The sequence below is a fragment of the Tympanuchus pallidicinctus genome, unplaced genomic scaffold (genome assembly GCF_026119805.1).
Source record: "Tympanuchus pallidicinctus isolate F22 unplaced genomic scaffold, pur_lepc_1.0 scaffold4, whole genome shotgun sequence".
Taxonomy (NCBI): Eukaryota; Metazoa; Chordata; class Aves; order Galliformes; family Phasianidae; genus Tympanuchus; species Tympanuchus pallidicinctus.
Window position 1 is genome coordinate 40,266,413 of NW_026294758.1, and position 27,380 is coordinate 40,293,792.

At 38.6% G+C, this 27,380-nt stretch overlaps 1 protein-coding gene across 4 annotated transcripts in view; it reads right to left on the reverse strand.

Annotated features, from left to right (window-relative positions):
* The window catches only part of FOCAD (focadhesin), a 93,933-nt gene extending 66,553 nt beyond the window's left edge, over positions 1-27,380 (reverse strand). Inside the window, exons 1-12 of one of the 4 annotated variants that reach the window (XM_052700492.1) lie at positions 27,250-27,380; positions 26,630-26,707; positions 24,109-24,197; positions 20,554-20,628; positions 18,939-19,093; positions 13,432-13,536; positions 8,199-8,300; positions 5,461-5,665; positions 4,726-4,932; positions 4,222-4,309; positions 2,955-3,151; positions 1,096-1,353 (exon numbers count right to left, since the gene is read on the reverse strand). In XM_052700492.1, coding sequence (XP_052556452.1) covers positions 1,096-1,353; positions 2,955-3,151; positions 4,222-4,309; positions 4,726-4,932; positions 5,461-5,665; positions 8,199-8,300; positions 13,432-13,536; positions 18,939-19,093; positions 20,554-20,628; positions 24,109-24,165 — 1,449 coding nt within the window. In that variant the 5' untranslated portion in view covers positions 24,166-24,197; positions 26,630-26,707; positions 27,250-27,380. Of the gene's footprint in view, positions 1-1,095; positions 1,354-2,954; positions 3,152-4,221; positions 4,310-4,725; positions 4,933-5,460; positions 5,666-8,198; positions 8,329-13,431; positions 13,537-18,938; positions 19,094-20,553; positions 20,629-24,108; positions 24,198-26,615; positions 26,708-27,249 lie in introns of those variants that run through there. The other 3 variants (XM_052700490.1, XM_052700493.1, XM_052700494.1) reach the window with 3 other exon arrangements.

The window sequence follows — 27,380 nt, forward strand, 5'->3', positions numbered from 1 at the left end:
TGCAACTTTTGTGCTAAGTGTGAAAGCTATTTGAAAAAGAAAGCAATTAGAAAACTGAAGCAAATAAAACTTGTCCTTATGATATATTTGACACTCAAAACATCACTTCTCCCTTGCCCACATTTTTTTTTTCATTTTACAAGATGATTATTTCTGTTTGGTGATTTCTAATCTACCTATTTATCTACACTAAAAAGCCATATATCTGCATTTACCTAAGTTATGCACAAACATAAGCATACTGCATAAATCTGACTAGGATTCAATAGTGAATGAGACTAAGACTGTACTGACTATGTAATACAACAAACATCACAAGTGACTTGGTGGTTCTCCTGTAACTTATAGGATGAAGGTCCTTCAAAAGCCAGAAACAGTTCAGTAGACTTTCTTCAACTTGTTGGTGTCTTATTCCATCCTTATGAGGTAATATCACTAAGCAAAGCAGTTTTTTTTCCTTATAATGCCCATGTTACTGCACACCGCAAAAAATTCTACAAGTTGAAAAGCCAGACAAAGTCTAGGAGTGGTCTGGTGAGCTGTGTGTGTCAAGTACACGGTGTGAACATACATACATTAAGTGCACGGCTGAAGATACACATGTATATGTACGTGTATTGCCAGGGTAGTGTGCTTGGTTGGAAGGCAGTCTGTACCAGCAACTGTAATTGAGCTGCAGCCACATGGGCTCTTATGTCCAGATGCCAGCAACTGGGGAGATGGATTCAGAGGTCAGCTGTGTGTGCCTGAGAGTCTGAGACCTGCTGCTGGAAAGAGACACACTACACATACATACACAATGTGCATGAATTCCTTATTAGCTGACAGCCAATGTGCTCAGCAGGAAACGGGAGCAAAATAAAGCCACTAGTGCTGCTGAAGTTCATGAGAGTGCACAGCGTGTCTGCATTACATACATACAGCCACAGATCTGTGATGCACACACGTGCCTTCTGTGTGTAGCTACTGGGAGTGCATGCTCAATTTCATGACCAGTTGGACCTGACAGCAGGAAGCTATGGCAGACTTGAACCTTTTGAGGTAGGGAATCCACCCCAATTCCTGTAAGAAAATACAATAATACTAAGTTTTTACCTGAGAACAATCAGCTTTGGCTACCTCTGTAGTAGTCTGCAGTACATCACGAAGACAGTCTCCCTTTTCTTGGATCAATAGATAAGCAAGTAGCAGAAAAACATGGGTAGGGACTTGAGTTGTAACAGGCAGCAATGACCTCACTGAAGATAACCAGTCAGTAACTGCTGACTTCTCTTTCATGAGCTCTAAAATCTTCCAAGTAGTGTATAATGAACAATAAGAGCTGGTTATGGGGAATAGGAGTTCACAGGACATCTGAAAACAAATGAAATATACAATTTTCAAATGAACGAGTAAAATATCATGAAAGAGCAAATAAAAAATAGTAAGTTATTCAGTTCTATCATCTGAAACAAATCTGTTACTGAGGATCCCAATGCAATAAGTGTAATTAATAAGTCACAATACATTTCTTTACAATCCTTTACATTAATTCTTGAATTTAGGATGATTGAATGCGTTACTGCTCTACTCACAAATTTCCCCTTTATTTGGAATCCATCACTCCTGTTTCTGTAGGTAACTGCAATGCTGTGTCCTCATGAAAACGTACACAATAAAGCTGGAGTACATTAAAAGCTTATGTTCCTCACCATTACACGTACATTATATAAATATTTAAATATTTTAAGGAAATTCTCATGCTTTTCACTGCACTCACTAAAAAACTATACTTTATGTTAATCTTACTCTGCACTTATTTTTGCTGTAACTGTTTCATTTCTCAGAATTCATGTTCTACAGTTGTCATCATGGGAGATTAAGTTTAGAAGAAGAAAAGCAGTAAAACACAAGTGAGAATTTCTCCTGACTCAGGCTATTTAATTTACTTATATGTATATATAAAGACATATATATACATATAGTACACACATTAAAAAGGCTATTTATATAGAGAAATATATGTATGTTATATATTAAATTGCATATATAAAATGATAAATATAAAGCTCCTGCAGAATGATGTCTTAATTATATAGAATGCATGTGTTCAAAGTTCTTCATTAAAAGAAATCCAAGACAAAGCATCTTTTTCCTTATAATTCTGCTTTCTTAGAAAACACAAAGTTTTCAGAAATCTTGATTATTATCAAGACAATAACTGGCATGTAGTAATTAGATGAAGAACAGTTATTTAAAAAGCAAGTCTTCAAGTATTTGAAAAGAAATCTCCAAATTTAAATTTGAAATAGAATTCAGACCCCAGTGGGACAGGCTCACACACCTTTAAATTACCAAGGAAAACAAGATTATTCTGAGTGGCAACCAGTTCTCTGTAAAACTGCAGAGCTTCATTTAAATGATGCTCTTCTTCACTACTGGGAAGCATAATGCCGCCACACATCGGATAGGTTTGTGATATAGAATTTAATTTAAAGATAAATCAATACATTTCTTGGGCACTACAATTACTGTATGTGAAAAACAGCAGAAGTAAATAGACAGAGAACATTAACACACATTAAAAAAAAGTCGGGATAACTAGCTAGTAAGGAAAGGAATACAGCTACACAGAATAAACAAAATAAGTATAACATAATGTGGTTTTCTACTAATTCCTGTTACTAATGAATGCTAAATTACTGAACTACTAAATGAATACTTCAGGTGAGTTGTTTATGTGGTCTCTAAAAGGAACGCAAGACATCATTCAGTTATACCAGTAGTTGAGTGTTATGCAATATACACATTGTAGAGTATTTCCATAAAAAAGTATTACATAAACAAACTTGTAGATATAAAGTTTTTTCCCAGTCAGCTAGACATAATGCAGCAAAGTGTTAGATGTACCCCCTATAAGTACCACAAAATAAAAACAAATGAAAAGCAACAACAAAAGAAACTCAGAATATTACCAATTCCTTTTGATTCTTTACATCTTCCTTCTTTAATATTTCCAAAAGATCTGTAGCCAGTTGCTGCCTAGTAGTTCCAGAATCACCCTCCTGTAAGCAGTCTCCAACTGACGAAGAAGATAAGATTTGTAGCAGAGGCATCACCAAAACAAGGGCTGTGGTTGAAATGTTTTCTGAAGAGGAAAGGAGCTTGTAGGCTATTGAAGATAGTGGGGACAAAAAGACAATCAGCTTGGGAAAAAAGAGCTAATATTGTTTGTATTTTTGCATGATACAAACATTTCTAGGAAACAGGCTGGTCAAACTACAAAACTGTTCCAATACAAAAATTTTTCCACACAGTCGCCACTGTTAGCTCTGCATTTTCACCAGCAATGAACAAAAGCCTGCATGCCATGCTTTTACAAATCTGCACCAACAGAGGTGACCCACAGCTGCTGCTGAAAGGCACCACCCACTGCCTCACTGCGCTCACACCCACGGTTTGGTCTCCATAAACATCCAGCAAGTACTGATGGACGTCAAGATATACCATTTTTTTTTGCATTGAAAAATTCAATTCCACCCCTTTCCTCCATACAGACTTCCATGCCAGATGCTATTTTGTTCAATTTCTATTTTGACTGTCTTTCTGTCACACAACAACAAAACGTAACGGAATATTGTTGGGAAGGTTCACTCTCTTCACTCTCTACTGCGATCTAACATCCACTACTGTGTTGTGAAAATGTAATAATAAAGGAGGCAATACTTTTGGAGAATCTCTTTTATTTTCGGTAGAACGTTCTACTTAGAGACTCTACTCTTCTGTTCTTTATTGTACAGTACTTGATGGCTGCACAAAATTCAATAATGGAATGTAGTGTAGTCCCTCACTTTTACTGTAATAACTCAATTAATCAAAACTGTTAGTCAAAAGCTCAGACAAACATTAAGAAGATAAATAGGCCTACTCTCTAAAGATCTATCAAAATAAACCATTCAGAATGTATTACTCTACACTGAAAATATCCTCTTATTGACTTAAAAATGAAACAAACAAGCTTCAATAAAAAGGGATAGAATACAGTATTCATGGAAAAAGTCAATGCAGTGGAAAAAATTGAGCCATCAGATCATATTTTAGTTTTCAAATCAAGGGAAAATCCTGTTTATATAAAATATTTCACATTTCAACCTAAATGCAGGGGAGTGCAGAGCCTATTCTCACAAAACAAAAATAAATACAGTCTTAAGTGCATGGATTCTTCTTTCAGAACAACGTTACCTAGACTCAAGATAGACTTCTGTTGACTTTCTGGCGTTTGCAGCAGCAGAAGTGCTAGTCCAATTACACACTGTTCCACTGGAAACACCTATAGGGAAAAAATGAAAAAGGTTCAAGTTATCTTTGTTTTTCAAGGGGACAAACAAGAAAAGCAACTATAATTTTCTAAGAAGTTTCTTATTGCCTTTTAATGAACGCAGTGATACAGAACATGCAATTAAGAATAAAAATAGCACACGGTAAGGATTTTAAGTGAGTAACTACAAACACAATACTCAGATTAAACCAACACATATGTGTAAAGGTTAGCTTATATACACAGCATCAGTTCGCTTTTTTTTCCTTCAGAAGGTTTCTAACAATAAAAAAAAAAAAATCAGCTTTCCAAACAATACTGGTCACTCAAAGATGAATGCCATGTATCAAAGTCTTAAAATCCTGCCTTTAGCATGACAGCCTTTAAGTTTAACATGACTATTTCCTTCCACAAAAATCAACTCTTACCTCTTGTAAGAGCTCAAAGTTGTCCTCTATCATGGAGATCAGAGATGAACATTCTCCTGTTACATTTAAACACACTTCACAGAAGCTTATCAGTTGCAGACAAAATTGGGATAATTGAACTTTCCAAAACACAGGAAAGCGCAACAAGCTGAGGAATAGCTCTTGAAGAAAAAACAAGGCTTCTGTAACTTGTGGCAAGTCTTTAACCTATAGAGAGGTAGTTGAAAAACACATCCCAGTTTAATTGTCCTTCCTTATTTATGGAGAATTCCTTCAAGTTTAAAATTAGTTTTATTAGTCTACAGTCTTTTCATTGCAGTTATTATTAAAGCTTCAGAGAACAAAATTCAGGAATCTTTAATAAAACTTATCCACAACATCAACAGATGAACTTAAGAATTTAAGGTCCTAAAGTGACTGATAAGAAAAATTCCTTGTTCTTCAAATGCAGCAGAAAATTAACTCAGTTCTTGAGGTCCTACCAGCCAAATAAATTGTATGGGGATTTCATACAGCAAGGAAATATTATTTTTACAGAAATATTCTTCAATCAGATATTTCTACGTTACTCTATAACGTAACTAAGATTTTAACATACATCTAAAAAGAAATGGTTGTAGTATTTACCACCATGCAGAATCAGGTATACAGAAAATGGAAGATAGTGCTGTATTCGTTCACTTGAAAGGCAGTAACAGCACTGTCCTTGCTGTTGAGGTCTGGCAACACATTTACCTGAAGATGTGGAATCAAATCACACAGGAGCTGAAGAATATGATGCTCCAGAACACAAGGTGCTTCTTTATGCTTTGGACCACGTGGCTGAAGTAAAATCCTAAGCAAGCCCATTCGCAGTTCAGCATATTCCCGTAACTGAGATGGTTCACAGTACAGGTATCTTAGAAATGGAGCCATTACAGCAACACATGAACTCTGTGCCCTGCAGTTAAAAAAAAAAAAAAGTTTGCCAAGAGTACTTCTTACCATAAACTGAATGAATTCCAAGGAAAACCCAAGTAAGGTGACATTCCCTGGGTCTGCAGTAATTCACAGGATACAATTAACAGAAAGGCGTTAAGAAAAACATTACTAGCTCTCACAAAACAAAACAAAGAAAAAACCCCACATGATTTACTATCACAAAGTACTATCTATCATGAGATCTAATCTAACAACCACACAATGAAACGCATTTGTAAGAGACTAAGTATTCACTCAGGAATATGATTTGATATATACTTGAACATTAAGATACTCTTCATTTTATTCTACTTTTCCTGAATTCAAGAAAGTTACTTTCTGTGGTGAATAATATGAGAGTCTACTGCACCATAATGAAACGGTACTTGGAAAATGTTATTCAGAATTATCCTTTTTTAATTATTAAATCTGATTCCAACTAAAAACAGCTATCTGTTCCTTCTCAGTTGTTAGAATCATAGAATGGTTTGGGTTGGAAGGATCCTAAAAGATCATCTAGTTCCAACTCCATTGCCATAGGCGGGGATACCTCCGTCTAGATCGTGTTGCTCCAAGTCCCATCCAGCCTGGGCAACAATCCCAAACAATTACAGGAAACAACAGCTAGTTTAACCAATGCAGCTTCCTGGCAAAAAATTCTTTCAGTTTGACCACGTTAGGATTGCCAGTTGATCCTGACATTAGCAGACTAGTCAAGTAAGTCTTTTATTAGACTCGTCATATAAGACTAATTACCACGACCTTTAATAAAGTCATCCATTGTCTCCCTATCAGAAATTTGGTGAAATACACCTGGGTAAGTGGATTCTATAGGGGATGGAAAACAAGCGAGACATTTAGGTTCAAAGTGTAATGATCAGTGATGCAAAGTGCATCATCAGGCTGTCAAGTGATGGTGTTCCACAGGAATAATTAGTGGGTTCAGTGTTCCTTAGTCTTCATTAATGATTTGGTGATAAGATGGAGTACACTCTGCAAATTTACTTCTGATATCAACCAGGAGAGAGCATTCAAGGCACTGGTAAGCACATTTTTTCAAAGGAACCTGGATAATTTGGAGAAGCAGACTGACAGGAACCTTTAACAACTGAACATGGCTTGGTGCATGGCCTTGCATCTGTATGCTTTCCTTTAGCAGGAGATTGACTTGATGATCCAAGTACCCTCCAACCCCTACAGTTCTGTGATTCTGTAATGGTCAATACATTAGCAAATATTCTGAAAATCAATGTTAGGGATGAGTTACAAACAAGACTCTGCTTTGATAGAGCTTGAGCGCAACTTAGAAGTAATCTACGTCAACATATTATCAGTCTGGAATCCCAGTCCACAGACATTTTTGCACCAAAAGTGGTAAGAAAGTTTAAGGTGTTGAATTTGAAACACACCAGCAAAAAAACACAGTCAGACCTCTGTTGAGACTCTTTGTGAGTCTCAGATTTAGTAGCTGAGTGGAAAGACAAGTCTGCAAATAATATTTAAAAAATACTCCGATTATTTAAATTGGACTTTTACATGAATGTCTCTCTGTTGATCATATAGCTTACATCTACTAGAATTTTAAGATCAATAAACTTATTTACATTAGCATAATACGGAAGTCAGTTTCACTATAATATTACTCTGATCTGTTTACACGAGTCTTCCAGAGAAGACTTTGACACAAGAGAAAGGAGATTCTTTTTATCTGAAATGCATATGGTTGCAAAAACATTTAAAACATTTGTCTGCCAGGCAGCTCCTCTGTTTGGTATCTTACACCAAAGTTTTACTGGAGAAGTTCCTTGGAGATAAGCATGAAAGAATGTTGAAACTGTTGGCAGATTAGATATCTATTTCTTGTTAAATGTATGACTATGCCATTGATTTTCCTTTTTTTAAATCCTCTTTCCTATGAGATATAGCTTCCTGTGCTTATCTTACACCATCCATGTTTAGCATAGATCAGTTACACACATGATATATTAATTGTCATCTTTGACTAAATAGTCATAATTTTGGCAAATACAAATCATTCTTGCATCCCTCTAAAACTCTACTTGCTAAAACATGGTGCAGATTACTATTTTTAATGGGATTAGTAAACTTCTTCCATGAGTAGTTGAACTACAGTATTTGTGGTTTCTAGCATAGAAAGTGGATCTTTTTTTTTTAACTAATTTTACTTGATTTCTATTTTTAACTCTGCTTACAAAATAAATAATAAAAATAATTTTTTAATCAACTTTGCACACATTTCTCCACATCCACAAAAATGTTACCAATGCAGGCGATTAAAGAAAAAAATTAAAAATAGATTCCTAATGGATTATATTGTTACTTATTGTTCTATTTTTAACCTTTAAATTACAAAATTTAATGACACAATTATCTTTTTCCAAAGAAACTCTTTATATTGCTTACATACAAGCCTGTACAATTGCAGTTCACTTCAAGAAGAAAATTTTGCTGACAATTGAGTTACCTACTTTTCAGTTTCTTCTTTTGCTTACCTCTCCGAACACTGATGGAAAAATACTGTTATCTGCTGAAGTAGAACTGGCCAGCAATCAGGTCTATTTTCAAGGACAGTGATTAAAGGATGAGGATTGTTCCTGAAATGCAGAGAAAACACATTTGGATCTATAATGCAGAAAGAAAGTGTGTAAATTTACTAGCTTCAAAATTAAAGCAGCTGTACAGATGGACAGTTTAATACCCTGGTATCACCAACCCTCTTTTCCTGCTTTCCCAAAACTTACATTATGAAATTAGTGCATTTTCTAGGATCCCTGGGAGAAGAGAATTAAACAAAAAGTCAATCTGAAAATTCTTGGCTCACTTCTATTTCTTTTTTTTTTTTTAAAAATCAGTGTAATCAACAGTGTTGTGTCATCTGATTTGAGTTGGTAGCAGCACATTTAGCAGTAGGTTCCACATAGTGCACACAACATATTGAACTACAACATACTTCTGTCTTTTAAGCACAGGTAGTAATCTTCAGTGACTGAAACCAAATCAACCATTTGTTCAACTGAACACTTTAAATCTGTTCTCAACTGACTGCCCTCACCAGCTTTTCTTTTCAGAAGGTCCCACAGCAGCCTGCAATCCTCCTCTTTATTGCCAGCCTTGGGACAACTGCTGATTTGAAAAGATCACCAAGGCATCACACTCAGCTATTCTTCACAGACAGACCTCCTACCACCCACACAAGTCTGCAGAATCAATGACTGACTGCCACTTACACCACCCAGAAGGCCTGAAAGAGCCCTATTTGACTAGGATGCAGACAGGATTGCTGCTTAACCAAGCTGCAGTTGGTGCTCTGGGCTCCAGCCCTCTCACTATCCTACAGGCCCTCCAATAAATTCATTCAGGTTTATTGCTTCTTCTTTGGACTGGGGGCCCCAAAACTGAACACAGTACTTCAGATGTCATCTAGTGAGTGCCAATACAGTAAGATTGATGAAACTAGCAAACAATAATTAGATGCTGGGAACTGAAATTGGCAAATTTTGTCTATATAAAGAGAACGTATTTTCACTGAGAAAAAAATCAGTTACTAGAACAATTCTTCAAGCACAGAAGTTTTTTTGTTTGGTTGCTTGTTTAATTATACTGGATTTTCCCTCTGCACCTCAAATAATTTTTTCTTCGTTAGATCCATGATTCTGTTCAGGAAATAAGTAACTTCAAAGTACAGGGACTGCTGTAAGACTGACCACTGTGACAGTGTGACACTGAACACCACTGTGTTCAGAAAACATGCATTAACTGAGAAGTAGGCACACATTACAGCTCTGGTCTTCATTTTTGGGCCAGAGGTGTGGTAATCCCCATATTGATTTATCTAAGATTTGTTTACTTATATACATGGTCTTCGGATGTCTCCTCCATTTTACTGGAGTTAAAGAATCTTCTATAGTCTGTGTACAGAAATTCTAAAGACTAAGGTTATTGCTGCAATGCAGCTTTCAAAGACTGCAGCATTCAAGAGACAATTTGTTGGCTATCTAGCACTGGAGTCTAGCACGCCATGAAAAGAATCATTTTTTCAGGCAGCAGGTTAGGAACAGTACTGACTTATGCCAGAGCCTTGAAAGAGCACAGCCCTGTATAGACATACAGAGTTACAGCATCTGCTTATTTCAATACCTTTGTCATATTTTAATTACCATTCCTAATGAGAAAACTATGTCATCAGTAACTGAAGTACTTCTACAATGCCAAAATCAAAATGCCATGAAGTAGGCACACATGATACACCAAGCCCAAAATAAAGATGGCTTGTCATCTAATAAAAAAACAGCTTTTATAACAACTTCAGTGTGCTCTCATGCACAAGCTCAGTGCTAAAATAAACCTGTTAAGCTCCATAGTTAACTGTGATTAATAATGAAACGTCAAAATATGTAACCCCCAGAAGTTCTATTTTATAATGTTATGGGCATTTGGAAAAAGATGTGTACTGAGAAGTTTTTCTTCAGCAGTAACTTCGGGATTGCTCGAAAAAACCACCAAACAATGCTAGCAGAAACAGACCTAATCCAGTGGGAATGTACAGTTCTCACTCACAGTCACAACTACTTTCTCACTACTTCTGACTCGCTAAAGCTGGTTCCAACTTCATCACAAAAAATCAGACCATCCCAGATTTAAATTTCAGTTGCATCAATTATTTCACATATACTGAATGGCATGTTTGATTTGGTATTTAGCGACTCCTGAAGTACCAGTTTGTCAGAAGGACAGCGATACTTACACAGCTTAAGGAAACAATTAGGAATCCCAAAGCTAAGTGATAAATGAGGCAGTTCCTATCATTTTACTAGGTTAAAAGGAACATTTCCTGCTTTCTTCAGCAGCAGAGACAAACAAACCCTTCTCAGTTTTCCAAGGTTGATTTGCTTAAAGGAAGTGTAGAGTTAAAACTCTCAAACTATAGAGGCTTTCCTAAATGAAATCAGAACATGCAACCACACAAAATCCTGCAAACTACAACACGTTATTTTCTCCCAATTCTTTTCAAGAATTAGATATTATACCATGACAAGAAGATGCACTGTAAGTAGTTCTATTATTTATAATTGAGATTGGCTTTAAAAAAATCTATCCATTAGCCTGTAATATTATTTTATGAATGTTCCAAGAGAGACTGCGTATCATGAACTTTTGTGAACATTCTTGTATTTTTTCATTATTCATTGATGATTTTTGTATACTCTTGCACAGTTGACAGTATAATACAAGGGCTGCTCCAAAATTAATGTCTTCTTTTTTACTACATTGGCCCATAACGCCAGAGGTGGATGTTGGTATAGCAGCAGAGGTTGAACTTTCCTGCCAGTATTTCATTACATTTTTTGCTGTGCGACAGATGGCAGCAGAGAGGCACTCTGACAAAATATTATCTGACATAGAAGTGCTTATGGAGGAAATTGATGGAATTGAATTCTTCCATGCAGAAAAAATGGCATCCACTGACATCATCAATACTTGCAGAACGTTTATGGAGATTAGAGAGTTGATGTTGGCACAGTGAGATGGTGGGTGGTGGATTTCAGCAGCAATAATAAAAGACAAACCACATTCCAGAGAGTCACACAGAGTATGGCACTCTGGCTCTTGTTCACAGCTGACAACATTAACATAGTTAATACTGGTGACTGTGTTGAAAAAAGTAGCATTTTGTAGCTGAGAATGTGGTCTATTCAATAGTATTATTTTACTCCCTGTTTATCTATTGTCATTTCCATGGAAATAAATAGGAGGCATTACCTTCAGAGTGACCTATGTAAGTGCACCCAGTTCTCCAAAGTCTCCTCCATTCTACATAAGCAAAATTAAATACTGAGGAAAATACATGATTTTCCTCTACCAAACAGTGTATTTTATGTTCTTAAAGCATTAGAATACAACATGCCATGACAATATCTCTTCTCTGCATAAAAAGACAGAAGAGTAATTGCTAAAATCAAAATGATTCGTAATTTCTCTAGAGCTGGAGGAGTTTACTAAGATCTCCTCTCAAGAAGACTGCTACTGCAGGGCAAGCAGCTTCATATTAGTTGCTCTAGATGCATTTGAAATCATCTACTTTAACATGGCAACCACTTTAACAGTAAGAACATTTAAGAGCTTCATCTTTATAGAAGAAAAAAAAAATAAAAACAGATGAGAGGGAAGTGGTCTTCAGTCTGCTTAAAATAAAAGCACCATTAGCAAACATCATGCTACTATATTTGCACAAGCCCCAGTATTGGTTCTTTGTTACGAAGCCTTCCTTTGCCCCTTTTGAGCTTCTAGCATTCATTTTATCTCTGTACTATCAAACTCATTAAAACTTTTAAGAAAAAGCAGAGTCAAAAACTACTTTTAAGTTGTAAGGAACTTCTTGAGACCATCTACTCCAAATCATTTGCTCCAGCAGAGGCAGCTAGAGAAGGTTGTCCAGAATTGCTCAGTTGGGTTTCGAGCATCTCTAAGGACAGAAACCCTACACGCTTCTAGGCAATCTGCTCCAGTGTTTGATCACCTGCACAGTACTAAAAAAATAAGAATTCTCTTGAATAATATGGAATCTCCTGTGTTACAATTTGAACCCATTTTCCAGTCTGCAGTCACTACTGTCTAGGAATGTCTTCTTCATACATTCTATCAGGAACATATACACACGGATAAGATACCACTGAGCCTTCTCAAGACTGAAGGATCCCAGTTCTCTCAGCTTCTCCTCATATGAAAAGTGCTCCAGTCCTTCTGTCATCTGTGTGGTCTTTTCTGGACTCTCATCATTAAGTTCCATTTTTTTTTGCACTGGTAAGTTGGCAGTGGACACAGCACCAAAATCTGTCTCACCATGGCTGAGCAGAGGGAAGGACTGCTTCTGCCAGCCTGCTGGCATCACTATTCCTACTGCATCCCTGGCTGCTGCGGGCCTTCTTTGCCACAAGGGTGCATTACTGGTTCAGGGAAATGGCAAATATGCTGTTCTAAGTTATTGAGGAGTTGTCTGAAGTTGATGAAGATCAGTTCTGCTGGAACTATTACTAAAGCATTAACTCCCACACATTTTGCAAAAAGAAAGCAGCTCATACTCTGTATCTATCCTAGTGAGATTCTCAAATAAGATCTTGAATGAATTTTCAAAGCTTGGTTAAAGAAAGTAACAAAGTATCACCTCTGACAATAATACTACCACATTCAGACATCCTCATAATATTATTCATTTCACAAAAGTCTTTTCCCATCTCATTTGCTGCTACTTACTATATCAGGACATACCTTTCCCCGTACCATAAGGACTGTTAGAACACATTAAAAAATGTACAGAGACAGTTGTGACAAATTATTGTATTAATAACAGTATTCTAATAAAGATTTTGTTTTGTGAGAACTGTAACTGCTGAGAACTCTTTCTTCAGAAACAACTGATTTATGTTGTTATGCATCTGCACAGCTGTGAGCTTGGAATAACGTCTTCCCCCAGCTGATAAGCACACATACAGATAACAAAGGCTGAGCTTAAAAATGAACCCAGGTTCAGCTGTACCCAGCTAGCTGTCCCTTGAATCACTCAAGAAACATGTAGCAGTTAACTCCCTTGCACAGACACTACCCTATCAAATTCGGCCAGAATTGGTTAGCATAACCCAAACAAACAAATAAATGGACTGAATGCCAGTATTAACCCTTATTACAAAATGTTTTTAAGGAGTCTATTTCAAACAAATTGAAACTAACCTGATTCCATACAAATTCTGAACAGCTTCATCTCCATCTCTTCCCAGCTGTGTAGCTTGAATTTGCAGTAGTTTCCAAATAGTTTTTACTAAGCCATGCACATTCCTGTTGACAAAAATAAGTAGAACATCGTCAAGTGTGGATCAAGTTATTTGATTCTTACAAAAAAAAGAAGAAACCTAGTAACAAAACTGACACTAAAGAAGCACTGAATTCTCCTTATGGACCTCTTTACACCTGTCTACACAGTTTTAGGCAGGCTGTATAACCATGTCTTTGTTTTCAGTCTTTCTGTTTTTCAGGAAATGAACAATATAGCAGATAATTATTAGTGTGTGAATTAACACTTGTGATGGTTTCTTTCCACCTGATCTTAATAGCACAATTTTGTCCCCAGTTTAATGGTCAGTGGTATTCTAAAATATTAAAGCCTGAAATTAGTGATTCTCTGCATGCAAATGGACAGGTAAACATTCAGTGTAGTACAGAAATTTCAGGCTTACTCATCTCCAAGAGAAAGCATCTAAATACATTAAAACATACGTTCTCAGAAAAAAATGCTTGAGATATCTAGTTTATCCTGACTTTAAATCTCAAGAGATTGTTGCATACAACTATTTTATTTCCCTCCTCTTACACTTTTAGGTTTGCTTTCAGTGAAAAGACAAGAAACAAGAAGTATTTTTTACTGTTAGGACTTATCCCATTTTCAAGGGATGATGATAATGAATATAAAAAAGACCAGCAAAGACAGTAACAAATCTAAAAGTTGATACTGCTTGATTGAGTTTAAAAGCATGATATTCAAAATTCTGTTTTCTTTTTCACAGCGTTCCACATCTTTCAAACCAGATCACACCACACCCAACCCAGTTATTCACAGAATCCAAAATATATTCTGAAGAATCACGTTTTACACAGTGAAAATGTAGACACAGAGGAAAAGTCATTATTTATTATTTGATGGTTCATCCAGAAAATGCTATCATATATTTCACTGCTTCCATTACTAAAACAGTAGCTGAAGAAAAACGAACAGGAAGAATTAACAAAATGTTTTATAAAAGATGGTCACCTAACAAATACAAGAAGTTCTTTCTATCACACAGTGAAAAATAAGGGCGGAAAAAAGAGGCTAGTGTTGTTTTACTGTTCTTTATTATTATTGTTACCGTCTTTATTTCCTAGCAGTGGAAAGTCAGAAAAATCTCTTTCATTTGTAACTCCACTCCTCCAACAGTGAACGGACCAGCTGGAAACATGAAGTTACACATTTCATGAAGTTCACATACGCCTCTAACAGTACAAACAGAAACCACCATTCTCATTCAGCAGATGAGCAAACTGAGATACTTAATACTAACCGTTATGCATAGAGTGCAGTATGCTCCATAAACACTTTCCTAAATGTTGAGTTTAATCAACCTAAATTTAGACTTTTTAAGTGATGCAAGAAGTCTGAACAAGAGTAATTCCTGTCAAAGCTCAATGAGACTTTACTTTAGCACTATTAAAAGATAAGAGCTTGCACGAACAGGCTAGGCCCACATAATATCAAAAAGGGGGTGATGTAGTTCCTCCCCCCCAAAAACAAACAAACAAAAACAGCAAGGCTTGATATTTATGAATGCTTTTGGAATCAAAACCTAAAACTCAGAACAAAGACAATGGACAACTATTACAAATAAATATCACTTCCAACTGCCAGATCTTTATAAAATTTAACACCACCTGCAGAGCAACTCTTCCATAAGCTGGCAAGGTACACCAGGGAATATCCCACAGAGATTCCAACAGTAGATGCCTCCACCAGAAAATGTTTTGGTTCATATTCCAGATAGAGGCAAAGAAGCATATGCTTTCTTCTGTGTCTTTTATACACTTTGCAGCAATGCTGAAAAACCAACACACTGTGCTTGCTTGTTTTCTTCCAAAAATGGATCAGTTGAAAAATGTGTCTGTAATCATTAAAATTAGTGGCTATCATGACACCTGGCTCTTCAAACACAGAAATCCAAACGTAGACAAGAATAGGAGGTTCAGCAGAATTCTGTTGCCAAGCAACCAAAACAAAGGAGCACAGCAGGCCTACAGATCCCAGAGCAGCCAGCCTAACACACAGAGGAGGGGAGTCTTTTGGACAGGCATGGGGAGAAAGAGAAAAATGATCTTGGAAGCACTATAAGGCTTGAGCCATTTAAAGATCAATCTGTTGACATACCCCCAACATCAACAGAGCAACTATGCAGCGCAGAAGAAGCAAATAATTAAACAGTAAGAGAATGGGCTAGACTGATTGGATATTTCAGTACTGCTGGTCTGAATTTCCCTGATAGGAGGTGGTGGAAGAACATCTGCTTGAGGCTTTGCACTCAGATCCTGAACTCAAGTAACATGCTGCTATGCCATACTGCAAGAATTCACTGCAGTGCTCCTGCTCAGGTAATAAGGACATTGTGAAAATGTAAATACACAAAAACCCCTCTGACAGTTTCTTAAAGATCACAATAATTTATTGCTGAATAGGTTTTTAATATAATATTCTGGTTATTTATGATCATTCATTATTGAATACTGTCCACAGGATTTATCTATTCTATAATAGAAAGGGATGTGATGATTCATAGTGGCAGAAAGCTGCTATTTTACGGAATAAAAGCAAAGGAAGTTGAAGGTGAACATCAAAAACAAAGTAAAATGTGTGCACGTGTATATCCGTATATGTATGAGTGCATATTTATGCATATACACCAGAAAGTATGTATAAACAAACAGACTCAGACACAAATGTAACTCTCCATGAGGTCTACACTTTAGAGGCATCAGAGGAAACCTGAATTCTGAGTCTACCACACAAGTACAATAACGCACCAGAGACACAAATAGTTTCCTGCTATAATAATAAGCAGATACTGAGAACCATGTAAAAAGTCAATGCAGATAAGCAATGGATGCATCTCAAACAATGTATTTCCTAGCATGTACAATTTGATACACCTGACAAAATAAAAACCACTAGGTGTGCTAAACCCCTGCTAAATTCATCATAGCAAAAGGAAGGGAAGAAAGAGCAAAACATCAGTAGTCTCTGCCAATAAAACATTTACTTAACTTCATCCAACACTGAAATGTGCTCAGCAATTCCGTGTGCCTTTCTGGTTGCGTATCTCACATTTATTTTCTTTTAAAGATACTGTGCACACTGCTGTGCAAAGCCCCAGAGCAAACCTGGATGAAAATTTGGCTGGAAATAACAAGAAACAGCAGGCTAAGACTCTAAAACAATTGAGAGGGGAAAAAAAAAAAAAAAAAAAAAAAGGCATCAGCACCAAAAAGAACCAATGAGAAACAATCATTTTAATCAGCTCCTGAGGCTACAGACATTTTAAACCCAGGGACTTCTGTGGTTAGGCTAAATCCTGCTTTGCAGTCTGCAGAGGATGTGGTTTGAACTGTGGCAGCTTGAGGAAAAAATGTCAAAAATATATGTATAGTGGTTCCTAGGTAATTTGCCAGCACTTACCATAGCAACTAACCATTTGTGGTGATTTAACATGAGGAAAAATCTAAGAATGAGCGGAACTGGGGCAAAGTCATGTCCTTTCAGTACTTTATTTTTGTCTTTAAGATCAATTCAGTTTAAAATACTGTCTTCTAGCAGTTTTTATCCTAAAGCAGAAATAGTATGAAAATTTAAACTTCCCTATATACTGGTGATAATACCTAGCAGAACAGGAATTAAACATTTTTTAATCTGTAAGCCACAGCTAATGAAGCTCTCCATATCATTTATGTCAAAGTGCTCAGATTCCCAGTGTCTAAAGCACAGGTGGTTTTGCTTCTTTGTTAACAATACCGATCCCTCCCTTGCTCCCAAATTGCAGATCCTTTTGAGTGCAGTGGTTTGCAGAAATTATTTACATTGTAAGAACATATTCACAAAACGTTCCATAGGGATTCATAACCAACTATTGTAAACTCAACACAGAGTCTCATCATCACAGCAAGATCCTACACATAATTCAACTTTAAGCAAGTCAGCCACAAGGCTTGAGTCCTTTTTTTTTTTTTTTTTTTTTTTTTAAGCAAGTGATTTCTTCATCATTTCACTGCAGTTTAATCAAAGCTAAATTCATCCTGGGCTCAGATTGATCATGAGAAACTTCATCCTGAAATTGATTCTGCGAGTTTAGAAGGGCTGTAAAACATATCTTCAATTGCATGGTTTCTGCAACCTCTGCACTGAGCTCACCAGCATAATACATCACAGGTGTAGCACTAGTTACACAGATCTCTCTGAAAGTAATGCCTCCTATTTATTTCCATGGAAACTACAACAGATACAAAGAGATACTTTTTGATAAGAGAAAGATCTCTGCTACAAAACTCCGTTTTTCAACATTTTCACCAGAAATGAACAAGAGACTGCATGCTGCTCTCATAAAAATCTGCACCAGTGAAAGTGACCCAGTGTCACTGTTGCCACTGCTGAAAGGCACCATCCACTACCTCACTGCACTCACATCCACTGTTTGGCCTCCAGAAACGTTCAGCAAGTACTCATGAACGTCAATGGGTGCCCATTTTTGTGCATGCAGGGATTACACATCTTTGCTTCAGACACACTTCCATGTTAGACACCATTTTGTCAGACTGCTCCTCGCTTCCATCTATCACGTGGCAATAAAACATAATGGAATACAGGTGAGAGGGTTCCATCTCTACTGCCATATCACCAACATCTGCCTCTGATGTTGGACCAACACAATAAAACAGGAAGCGTTACTTTTGGAACAGTCTTCATTTCAGCTTTGGCTAAAAATGACACTATGGAGAGAGACAAAAGTCCCCCAAAGTTTTTTATAGGGCTGGGTGACTTGAGTGATAACACTTGCCAAGTCATCATTTGACTTTTCATTTTTAAGTTTTGTACATTGTACATATTTTCCCCAGATTTGCATTCTCTCGGTATATTGTGCTGACTACCTATACTAAAAGTACATCACAACATTTAAGTGTTATATTTGCATAATTTTCTAAGAGGTAATAGCTGCATAGTTAAGTATTATTTCTCCTTTAGCAGAAGTGGAAACACCAGCCAGTAATTCCTAATACCTACCCAGACAATGATGGTGGGTTTATGTGAACAACCAGTTATTTGGACAGGCAGATTAGGAAGGTATTCCCTTTCCCTTAAAGAAATTACTGACATTTTCCTCCCCATGACAGAGGGAACAAAAGCAGGAAGTGCGTTGATTTTTGAGGCTATCCACCTGCATGTGTGGGAGAGACTGTAAGTTCTTTCAGAGTCAAACCAATATGGTAACTGCCAAGATGAAAACTGTCCTGCAGCAGGATGGTAGGGCACTGTCAATTCACTGCCATGAATACTTGTTTGAGTACAGTCATTCACAGAGCCATTTTTCTTCCATAGGGCTTACAAGGGAAAAAAACACTGATTTATAAGTAGTTGGCAAAAGACACAAAATGAGACAAACAAATACCACCTTGCTGAAGGAATCAGGTTCACAGCTCCATGAAGAACATAGCTGAGCTCGGCATGGTTCTCTGCAACAAGTGCCACCAAACCCTCAGAGCAAGCTGTTCTCAAGGCAACATTCTCACTGCAGCACTTCTCCCAGAGTAAGTTCAGAGCAGGAGTCTAAAATTAAAAGTATGAGACAAGCAATAAGAAGGCTGACATCGTCTTTCATTTCAAACACACTTGTAAGTAAAAACCTGCTTAACAGCTTCTCCTCAAGCCTTAGAGAGTACAAAGAGGAAGCTGGAATACAGATTCTTCATCTAGTAAAGAACTACTTCAGGATAGCTGTCATGTTTCTCGTCTCCAGACACACTGCCTTCAGTATGTACAGAAGAATAAGACACAATGGGATTTTCAGCTGTGCCTGTGAGATTAGGCTCACATCAATTCTACTTTCCTTAGAAATATTAATATATAATTACAGACATCAGGAACTGCTACGTCAAACTGTGTCTATAGTACAGTGTAGTGCAGACAGCTGTTTATATGCGTCCTCTAGCTACAGAGGAGGAAGTCATCATTCTTCAAATGAAGCCTTCCACGCTCTCCACTTGTTGTTAAAGACAAAGGTCTATCCATCAAACCCACTGTTTATTTTGATACCACATTTGCATTGCTAGGTTGGTTTGCTGACTTTGTGGCTTCCAAATGGAGAAAGGAAAACATTTAAAAACATTTAAAACAACTGTATACTGCAAAATTCTCCTATGAAAAGAGGAAAGGAAAAAAAAAGGGCGCACATAATGTTAACAGGAGCTACATTCTGCTTCCTACTGTTTTAGAAAGTCTTGCTATGTTTAAGTTCAGTACTTCCACAGGGTATTAGAGGTGAGAAATCAGGTTTTAGCTCAAGATAGAATCCCATTTAGAAATATGATCGTGCTCAGTGTAGAGAAACTACACACCTCAAACATTTCCTTACATCAAAAGGAGGTTTTTTGAGGTTTGATTTTGGGTTTCTTAGTTTGGGATATGGGACTTCAGACAAAGAAAAAATCCACATTTTTTTTCCTGCTCATTTCAGTACAAATTAGCACTGGAGAGGAAAAACAGAGGAAATCCTAGGACCTCCCTAACACGGCTCTGACACCTGCAAACACCAGCACTGCATATGGCTCTTGGTTAATAAGATAGATTCATACTTACATGAGCTTGACTTAATTAAAAGTATGCTTTTACACCATGCTCTCTAACATAAATGTGAGCTCTTCCATAGTTAATATATGAGAAAACATCAATGCAGCTATGTGAAAGTATATACTTTCTAAATGCCCATATTGCTGTCATTTATTTATTGTTAACAAAATGGCAGCATCTCACCACATGTCACTTCTGGTAATGTAAATAAATTCAAAACTCTCTTTGGTTGAGCAGAGCAAGATATTGCTATTATGCAGTGTTAAGGTTTCTGCCTTCTGACCCTGAAGGCTGAGTTATACCTGTACACCCAAACACATGGTGTCAGCGTGCTTAACTTCTAGAATTTATTAAAGTAACACACGGGAAGTAAGAATCCACAGAAAAATGTAGGCATTCACGGATGGGAAAGAAGGCAGAAATCAAAGAATGGCACAGACCTGGTGAGAGGCCTGCTTGATCTTCTCTGAAGAAGCATTTTCTTTCAGTACTGCAGCAATCAGATGGCCCACTGCCTAAATAAAAAACACATGCAGATCAAATGTTATTTTTTTCTTCTTCACTACAGAAAAAAAACCAGAAATAAGTGCATCTTTTTACAGAGCTTCCTGTAAGATTAGGATTATTCATGTACTCAGGAACTGCAGACATTTTATCAGCTGTAATAGACCTATGGCTCCATCACTGTACAGACCTCACAGCACACTTTACAGCACTGGCCATTATTATATTCTTTACTACTCAAGTTAGTGAAAGCAAGTCTTGAACTTGCTTAATGAAAGCAAGTAGATTTGAACACAGATCAGAAACACGCGAAGTTCTGAAGCGCTGCTTTAGGAAAACACTGATGATAAACATGGTCTCACAACCTAAACCCTTAGCATATCTGACAGCACAATTACACTCAGAAATGTTTGATTTACTTTAAATCAAACATTTGGATTTAATGTATTTCTCATAAAGCTATTCGGTGGCAAAAAAACCCAACCAAGACAACTGATTTTCCAGGCCCCCATAAAAAAACAATTTTTCAGATTATCAACACAACCAGAACAACAGCTCCATCTGCTCTCCAATGGTAAGAACAGATATTTACTTTTGGACAAAAATAAACGAGGAAACAAAGAAAAAAAAAAAAACAAAACAAAAACACAAACCACACGATTAACATTTCTGTTATGTGTATAAAAATACAGGAAAATACTTTAAATGCTTCCGGGTTTCTTCTCTTTTTAGCATTTATCTGCAATTCCTTCAAAGGCTGGCCATTAGTCTGATATGATGAACTCTGAGATAGCAGGTAACATTTCTAAGAACAGTGCCACTATAAATCTACACATCTTCCTAGACTACAAGATTGCACTTCTCAAAGGTTTCAATGTGTACTCTGCCATTCTTCACACACACACACACACACACACACACACACACACACACACACACACAAAAAAAAAAAAAAAAAAAAAGAATAAAAAAGCTTATTATGGAAATAGAATGAGAAAATTGAACTAAGTCAGGTCTTTGCTTCTGTGCAGCTATTTCAATGAAAGAGCAGTAACATAGTCTGCCCACTCAGACCACAGCCTTACAACAGCTTTTTGGAGAACAAGTGAGCCTTCTATTATTTTTCTTTTTCCTCTGTAAGAAAAGATCAGGTTTGAGACCATCTAAAGAACCTGAAGATGCACAAGTCCATAGTACCTGACCAGATCCATCCATGGGTTCTGAGTGAACTGGCGAATGAAAGCAGTGCTTGGGGCTGAGTGGCTGGATGACTGAGAAGAGGAAAGGGACCTGGGGGTGTTGGCTGATGCTCAGCTGAACATGAGCTGACAGTGTGCCCAGGTGGCCAAGAGGGCCAACGGCATCCTGGCCTGCATTAGAAATTGTGTGGCCAGCAGGAGCAGGGGGGTGATCATTCCCTGTACTCAGCTCTGGTGAGGCCGCACCTCAAGTATTGTGTTCAGTTTTGGGCCCCTCATACAAAAAAGACATCGAGGCCCTGGAGCGAGAAGGGCAACGAAACTGGTGAGGGGTCTGGAGCACAAATCTTATGAGGAGCAGCTGAGGGAGCTGGGATTGTTCAGTCTGGAGAAGAGGAGGCTCAGGGGAGACCTCATTGCACTTATCTGGACATACGCAAAGCATTTAGCACTGACCTGCACGACGTTCTGGCCACCAAATCAGAAAAGAATAGATTTGATGGGTGGACCACTCTCTGGATAAAGAATTGGCTGGATGGTCACACTCAGAGAGTCGTGGTCAGCAGCTCAGTGTTCAAGTGGAGACCGGTGACAAGTGGCTTTCATCAGTGATCAGTGCTGGGACCAGTGCTATTTAACATCTTTGTAGGCAGTGTATGCAGTAGGACTGAGTTGCACCCTCAGCAAGTTTGAAGATGAAACCAATCTGAGTGGTGCAGCTTGGTTAGGGAAGGATGCCTTACAAAGGGACCTAGACAGGCTTGAAAGGTGGGCTCATTCCAACCTCATGAAATGCTACATGACCAAGTGCAAGGTGCTGCACCTGAGTCAGGACAATCCCAAGCAAAATACAGGCTGAGTGGAGAATGGCTTAAAAACAGTCCTGAAAAGAAGGATGTGGAAGTGTCAGTTGATGAAAGATTTGACATGAGCCAACAGTGTCTGCTTGCATGCCATAAAGCCAACTGTATTCTGGGTTGCTTCAAGAGCACAGCTAGCAGTTTAAGGGAGGTGATTCTGCCCCACTATTCTGGTCTCCTGAGACCATACCTGGATTATTGCATCCAATTCTGGAGGCCCCAACACAAACAGGACATGAATTTTTTGGAGTGAGTCCAGAGGAGAGCCATGAAGATGATCAGAGAACTGGAGGACCTCCCTACTAGTACAGGCTGAGAGCTGGGGTTTAGATAATAGGAAGAAATTATTTACTGTGAGAGTAGTGAGTCATTGGAGCAGGCTACCCAGTGAGGGTGTGGACGCCCCCTCCCTGGAATGCTATACTGACAACCTGGTCTAGTGGGAGGCATCCCTGCCTATAGCAGGTAGGGGGTTGGAACTAGATGATCTTAAAAGGTCCCTTCCAACTCAAACCATTCTATGATCAGAAACTTCAGAAATAAACAACTGTGTCCTTACAAATTTAAGTTCCATTTTACTGGACAAAAAGGCTTATCAATAAAAAGGGGCTTCTGTGAGCTACATAAAGTAAAGTCAAAATACAGATTAGCCCACCACATTCCAAGATTGGTCAGTAAAACCTTTTCTTCTAAAAAACCCTGCTCAAGTCCCTCACTTTGCCAATCCTTGTTTGTACAGGTAACATGATCTGCAGAGCAGATGTTTGATGACAGCTAGAGTAATACCTGGACAGCTGATGTCAGTGTCTTTTGAGGGGTCACAGAATACAAGTGGAAGCCAGAACCTCTGGAAATAGAGGTTATTACTTTCTTCCTTGCTGCTTGTTAAAGATACTATGAAAAATACTTTATTTAAATGAGAAAGTTAAAGGCAGATGTTTATTCATATGATATGAAAATAAAGGCATTTTGTCTGCTGATCATACTGAATCTCTACAGAGTTTCTAAGGTCAGACAAGACAGCAGTAGTTCAGCTGTCATCACACAGGAGGAAAAAATATATCAATCCTAAAGACAGCTGCATGAAGTATTGTCAAGAACTTCCAACTCACACATGACGTCTGGCAACTCTTTGCTTCTCTCCAACTGACAGGGCTACTAGAAAGCATTTGGCCCTACTTAAACTTTCCAGGACTGGAAGCTTTCTAATTTTTATGCAGAGACTTTACAGCGATGAGTGATTATGTACTATGTTCAGGCTACACAGACTCAGCAATTAGCTTTTGTTTGCATCTGAAGTATAACAACTACTTAGGTTTTCTGGTTTGAAGCTAAAGGTCTTTCTTAAAACCTCTTTAGAACCAGGTAGCAGAACACCAAAGAAAACTCTTTACAGATTATTCCATTTGTTTAACATTTAAAATAAAATTACCTGTGATTGAATAACTGTGTTAGGGAATTCAAACCGCTTCTTGATGTCATCCGACATTTTGGCTCTGTCATAGGACACTAGCTCATACCCTGCAACACAGATTAAACAAAAAATATGCTTGGGACTGGGCAATACAGTTTGATATTTGCTAGAAAACATGCTTAACAGCACAGTGTTTAAACATGCTTAAACAGCAGCTGTGAACATTTCATCTCCTAAGTGTACCACATTAGCTTACCTCACTTTATAAGCTTAAACCTGAAAACAGCTAAAATCCTGAATACCTTTTGCTGTCACGTGAAGAGTGAATGACCAGTACTTCATAAAGATAGATCAGATACAATTCTATACAGCACAGCATATGCAAACTCTGAAAGTATAAAGTTAAGAATGCTCTTTAGGGTAAATCTCATTGACTTCAAAATGGGATAGCTCAGGAGTGTTCAATTTCAAACATGATTTAAAAGGCAAATATCTCCCCACATCCAAGTACCTCATGCAAAAACAGAAATAAAACAAAAATCCATCTGTAAGACTGTAAATCAGAATTGCAACTAGAGACAAACAGTTGCCAAAAAAAAAAAAAAAGCCAAATTTCTCTAGAAGTTGAATATGTATGCATCTCCCAGCACACAGGAACCGAAACTCAAAGAATCAGAACTCAGTTTACTTTGCTGCACACCACTGCTACAACAAAATTGTTTGTTGCATTTGTTATATATATATATGTTATATACCCTTGGATCAGGGTAATCCCAGATATGCGTACAGGCTGGGAGAACTCACAGGGAGCAACAGTTGACAATCAGCCTGCCAAGCCACTTCTATAAGTAAGAATAAACATCAGTATTTCTTGCAACACCTTTCTCTCCTTCCCATGAATGGCTTAACTGCCACAGAATCATCCCAAGAAATGCAAAAGCAACAACGAAGAAGTGTTTCCTATTTTTATCAGCCTTCTACCACAAAAGAAAGAAAGGCCAGGGTCATGGTAGTTCACAAATCTCTGGCCTATCAGCAACCTTGAAAAGTACTTAAAGCTTTACTCTACAAAATTTGGGACAGTACTGCCTCAACCCCCACCACCCTCCGCTCCTCTCAAAAATATCCACACCTAGCAGAATCTCCCTTAACAGCAATAACTCCAATACTGCTGTTCTTTCCATGTTACAGCTGACAGATTGTTAGCATTGCACACAAAACAATCTTTCAAAGGAAGCAACATCACCCTGAATAAAATCCATTCATTTACAAAAGGTTCAATGTGATCAGTGTCTCATTTCCCTGCCTACAAAAAAAAAAAAAACAAAAACAAAACCAGGTATGCTACAAAATCTTGCAGATTCTCACAGCAAACAACTCCTAATGTGTTGCTAGAGCCACGCCAAAATAGCTCATGCCAGCAGGGATAAACTGGCCACTACAAATCCTAAAACCTTCTAGGCCAGAAGCCTGCCATGCTAAGTGTTAAGAAGTTACATTGTTCTTGACCTGATAAGGACTATTTGTTTCCTTGGCCAAAGGTTAGCCACCCACCAGGTCAGGTTTCCCAGGGTTCCATTCAACCTGTCCTTGAACACCTCCCCAGGGATGGGGTACTACAGCTTCTCTGGGCAGCTTCTGCCAGGGCCTCACCATCCTCTGAATAAAGAATTTCCTCACAGCATCTAATCTAATTTTTCCCTTTGTCAGTTTAAAACCATTCCCCCTTGGACTATCACTATTAAACCATGCAAGAAATGTTGCTTATAAGCTCCCTTCAAGTACTGGAAGGATGCAAAGAGGTCTCACTGGATTCTTCTATTCTCCAGGCTCAAAAAGCTTGGCTCCTTCAGCCTGACTTTGTAGGAGACGTGTTTGAGCCCTTTCATCAGCTTTGAGGCTCTCCTCTGGACGTGCTTCAAGAGCTTCAATATCTTTGTTGTGCTGGGGGACCCAGACCTGAACATATTACTCTAGAAAGGGCCTCAGAAGGTAAAATTGCATCTCTCTCCCTTCAGGCAACCCCTTTTTTGAAGCAGCCCACTATACTGTTGGCCTTTAGGGCTGCAAGAGCACACCACTGACTCATGTCCAGCTTTTTGTCCATCACAGCTCCCAGATCCTTCTCGGCAGGGCTGTTGCTCCCTGTGAGTTCTCCCAGCCTGTACATACACCTGGGATTACCCTGATCCAAGGGCAAAATCTTGTGCTTAGCATTGTTAAACTTCATGAGGATCTCATGAGCCCAGTTTTTGACATGGTAAACATCCCAACGCAAAGGATAAGCAATACTTACACACTGGAACCAGAGAAGGGTCCCGTTGGTGTTACATGTTCAGATTTGGTCCACACTACAAGTTTACTCCAAGTCACTATTACAAGTTAAGTTAAACTAAATAACAGAACACAAAACTGCCATTCTGACTACATTTCTTATATTTGCTGTGGTTTGCTTATTAGGAAGGAACTCCCACTTCAAACCAGTGATCCTCTCAAACCAAAACAGAGTGAACACAGGCACCCACCAGCAAGGACTCACACTGCTTATATTAATGGAGTACTGTCAAAAACACGGTTGTGCTGGTCCTGTCAGCTACAGCAACACACACATGGACACCTGGCAAAGGGAGAGACAAAGGTGGGTTACAGGTGACAAACCTATCTCCAAATGTAATACAGCAACATGTCAATGACCGGGCACCACAGGACATGAGCGGGTTGCTCACCTCCTTTGGCACCCGTTACAATCCGAGTCTAGGCAACTCACGGGGACAGACGCCAACCAGGCACAGGAATAAGCAGCACTCCTGATCTGGACCCCAGAACCCACTAACAGCCCAAAGACACGACAACGGCGCACATCCAGTACTCCAGCGCTTCTAAGCGTGAGAAGACTTCAGAAAAGAAAAGCGCTGAGTAATGACAGCATCAGCGACTGCTCACTCCTCGGCGCCGTCAGCCCCGTAGTCAGGCAGACGCGGAGCCCGGCGGCCCCGCACGCCGCCCCAGAGGAAGGGCGGTTCCCCCCACCCAAAGCCGAGGCCGGTGCTCTGCGCCGGGCGGCTCCAGGCCACTACGGAGCCCGCCTCTCCACTACAAGATCCGCACCCGCACTCTTGAAGAGGGCTGCGACCCGGCTGCCCATCTCGCTGCCCTCACCTCGCCCAGCGGCAGGGTCGGCTCTCGGAGGCGAACGCCGGCGAGGGCCCCGAGCGGCCCCGGCAGCGAAAGGCGCCTGCGTGACTACGGGCGCGTGCGCTTCGGCTCGGAGGGCGGGCTCCTCTGCTCCG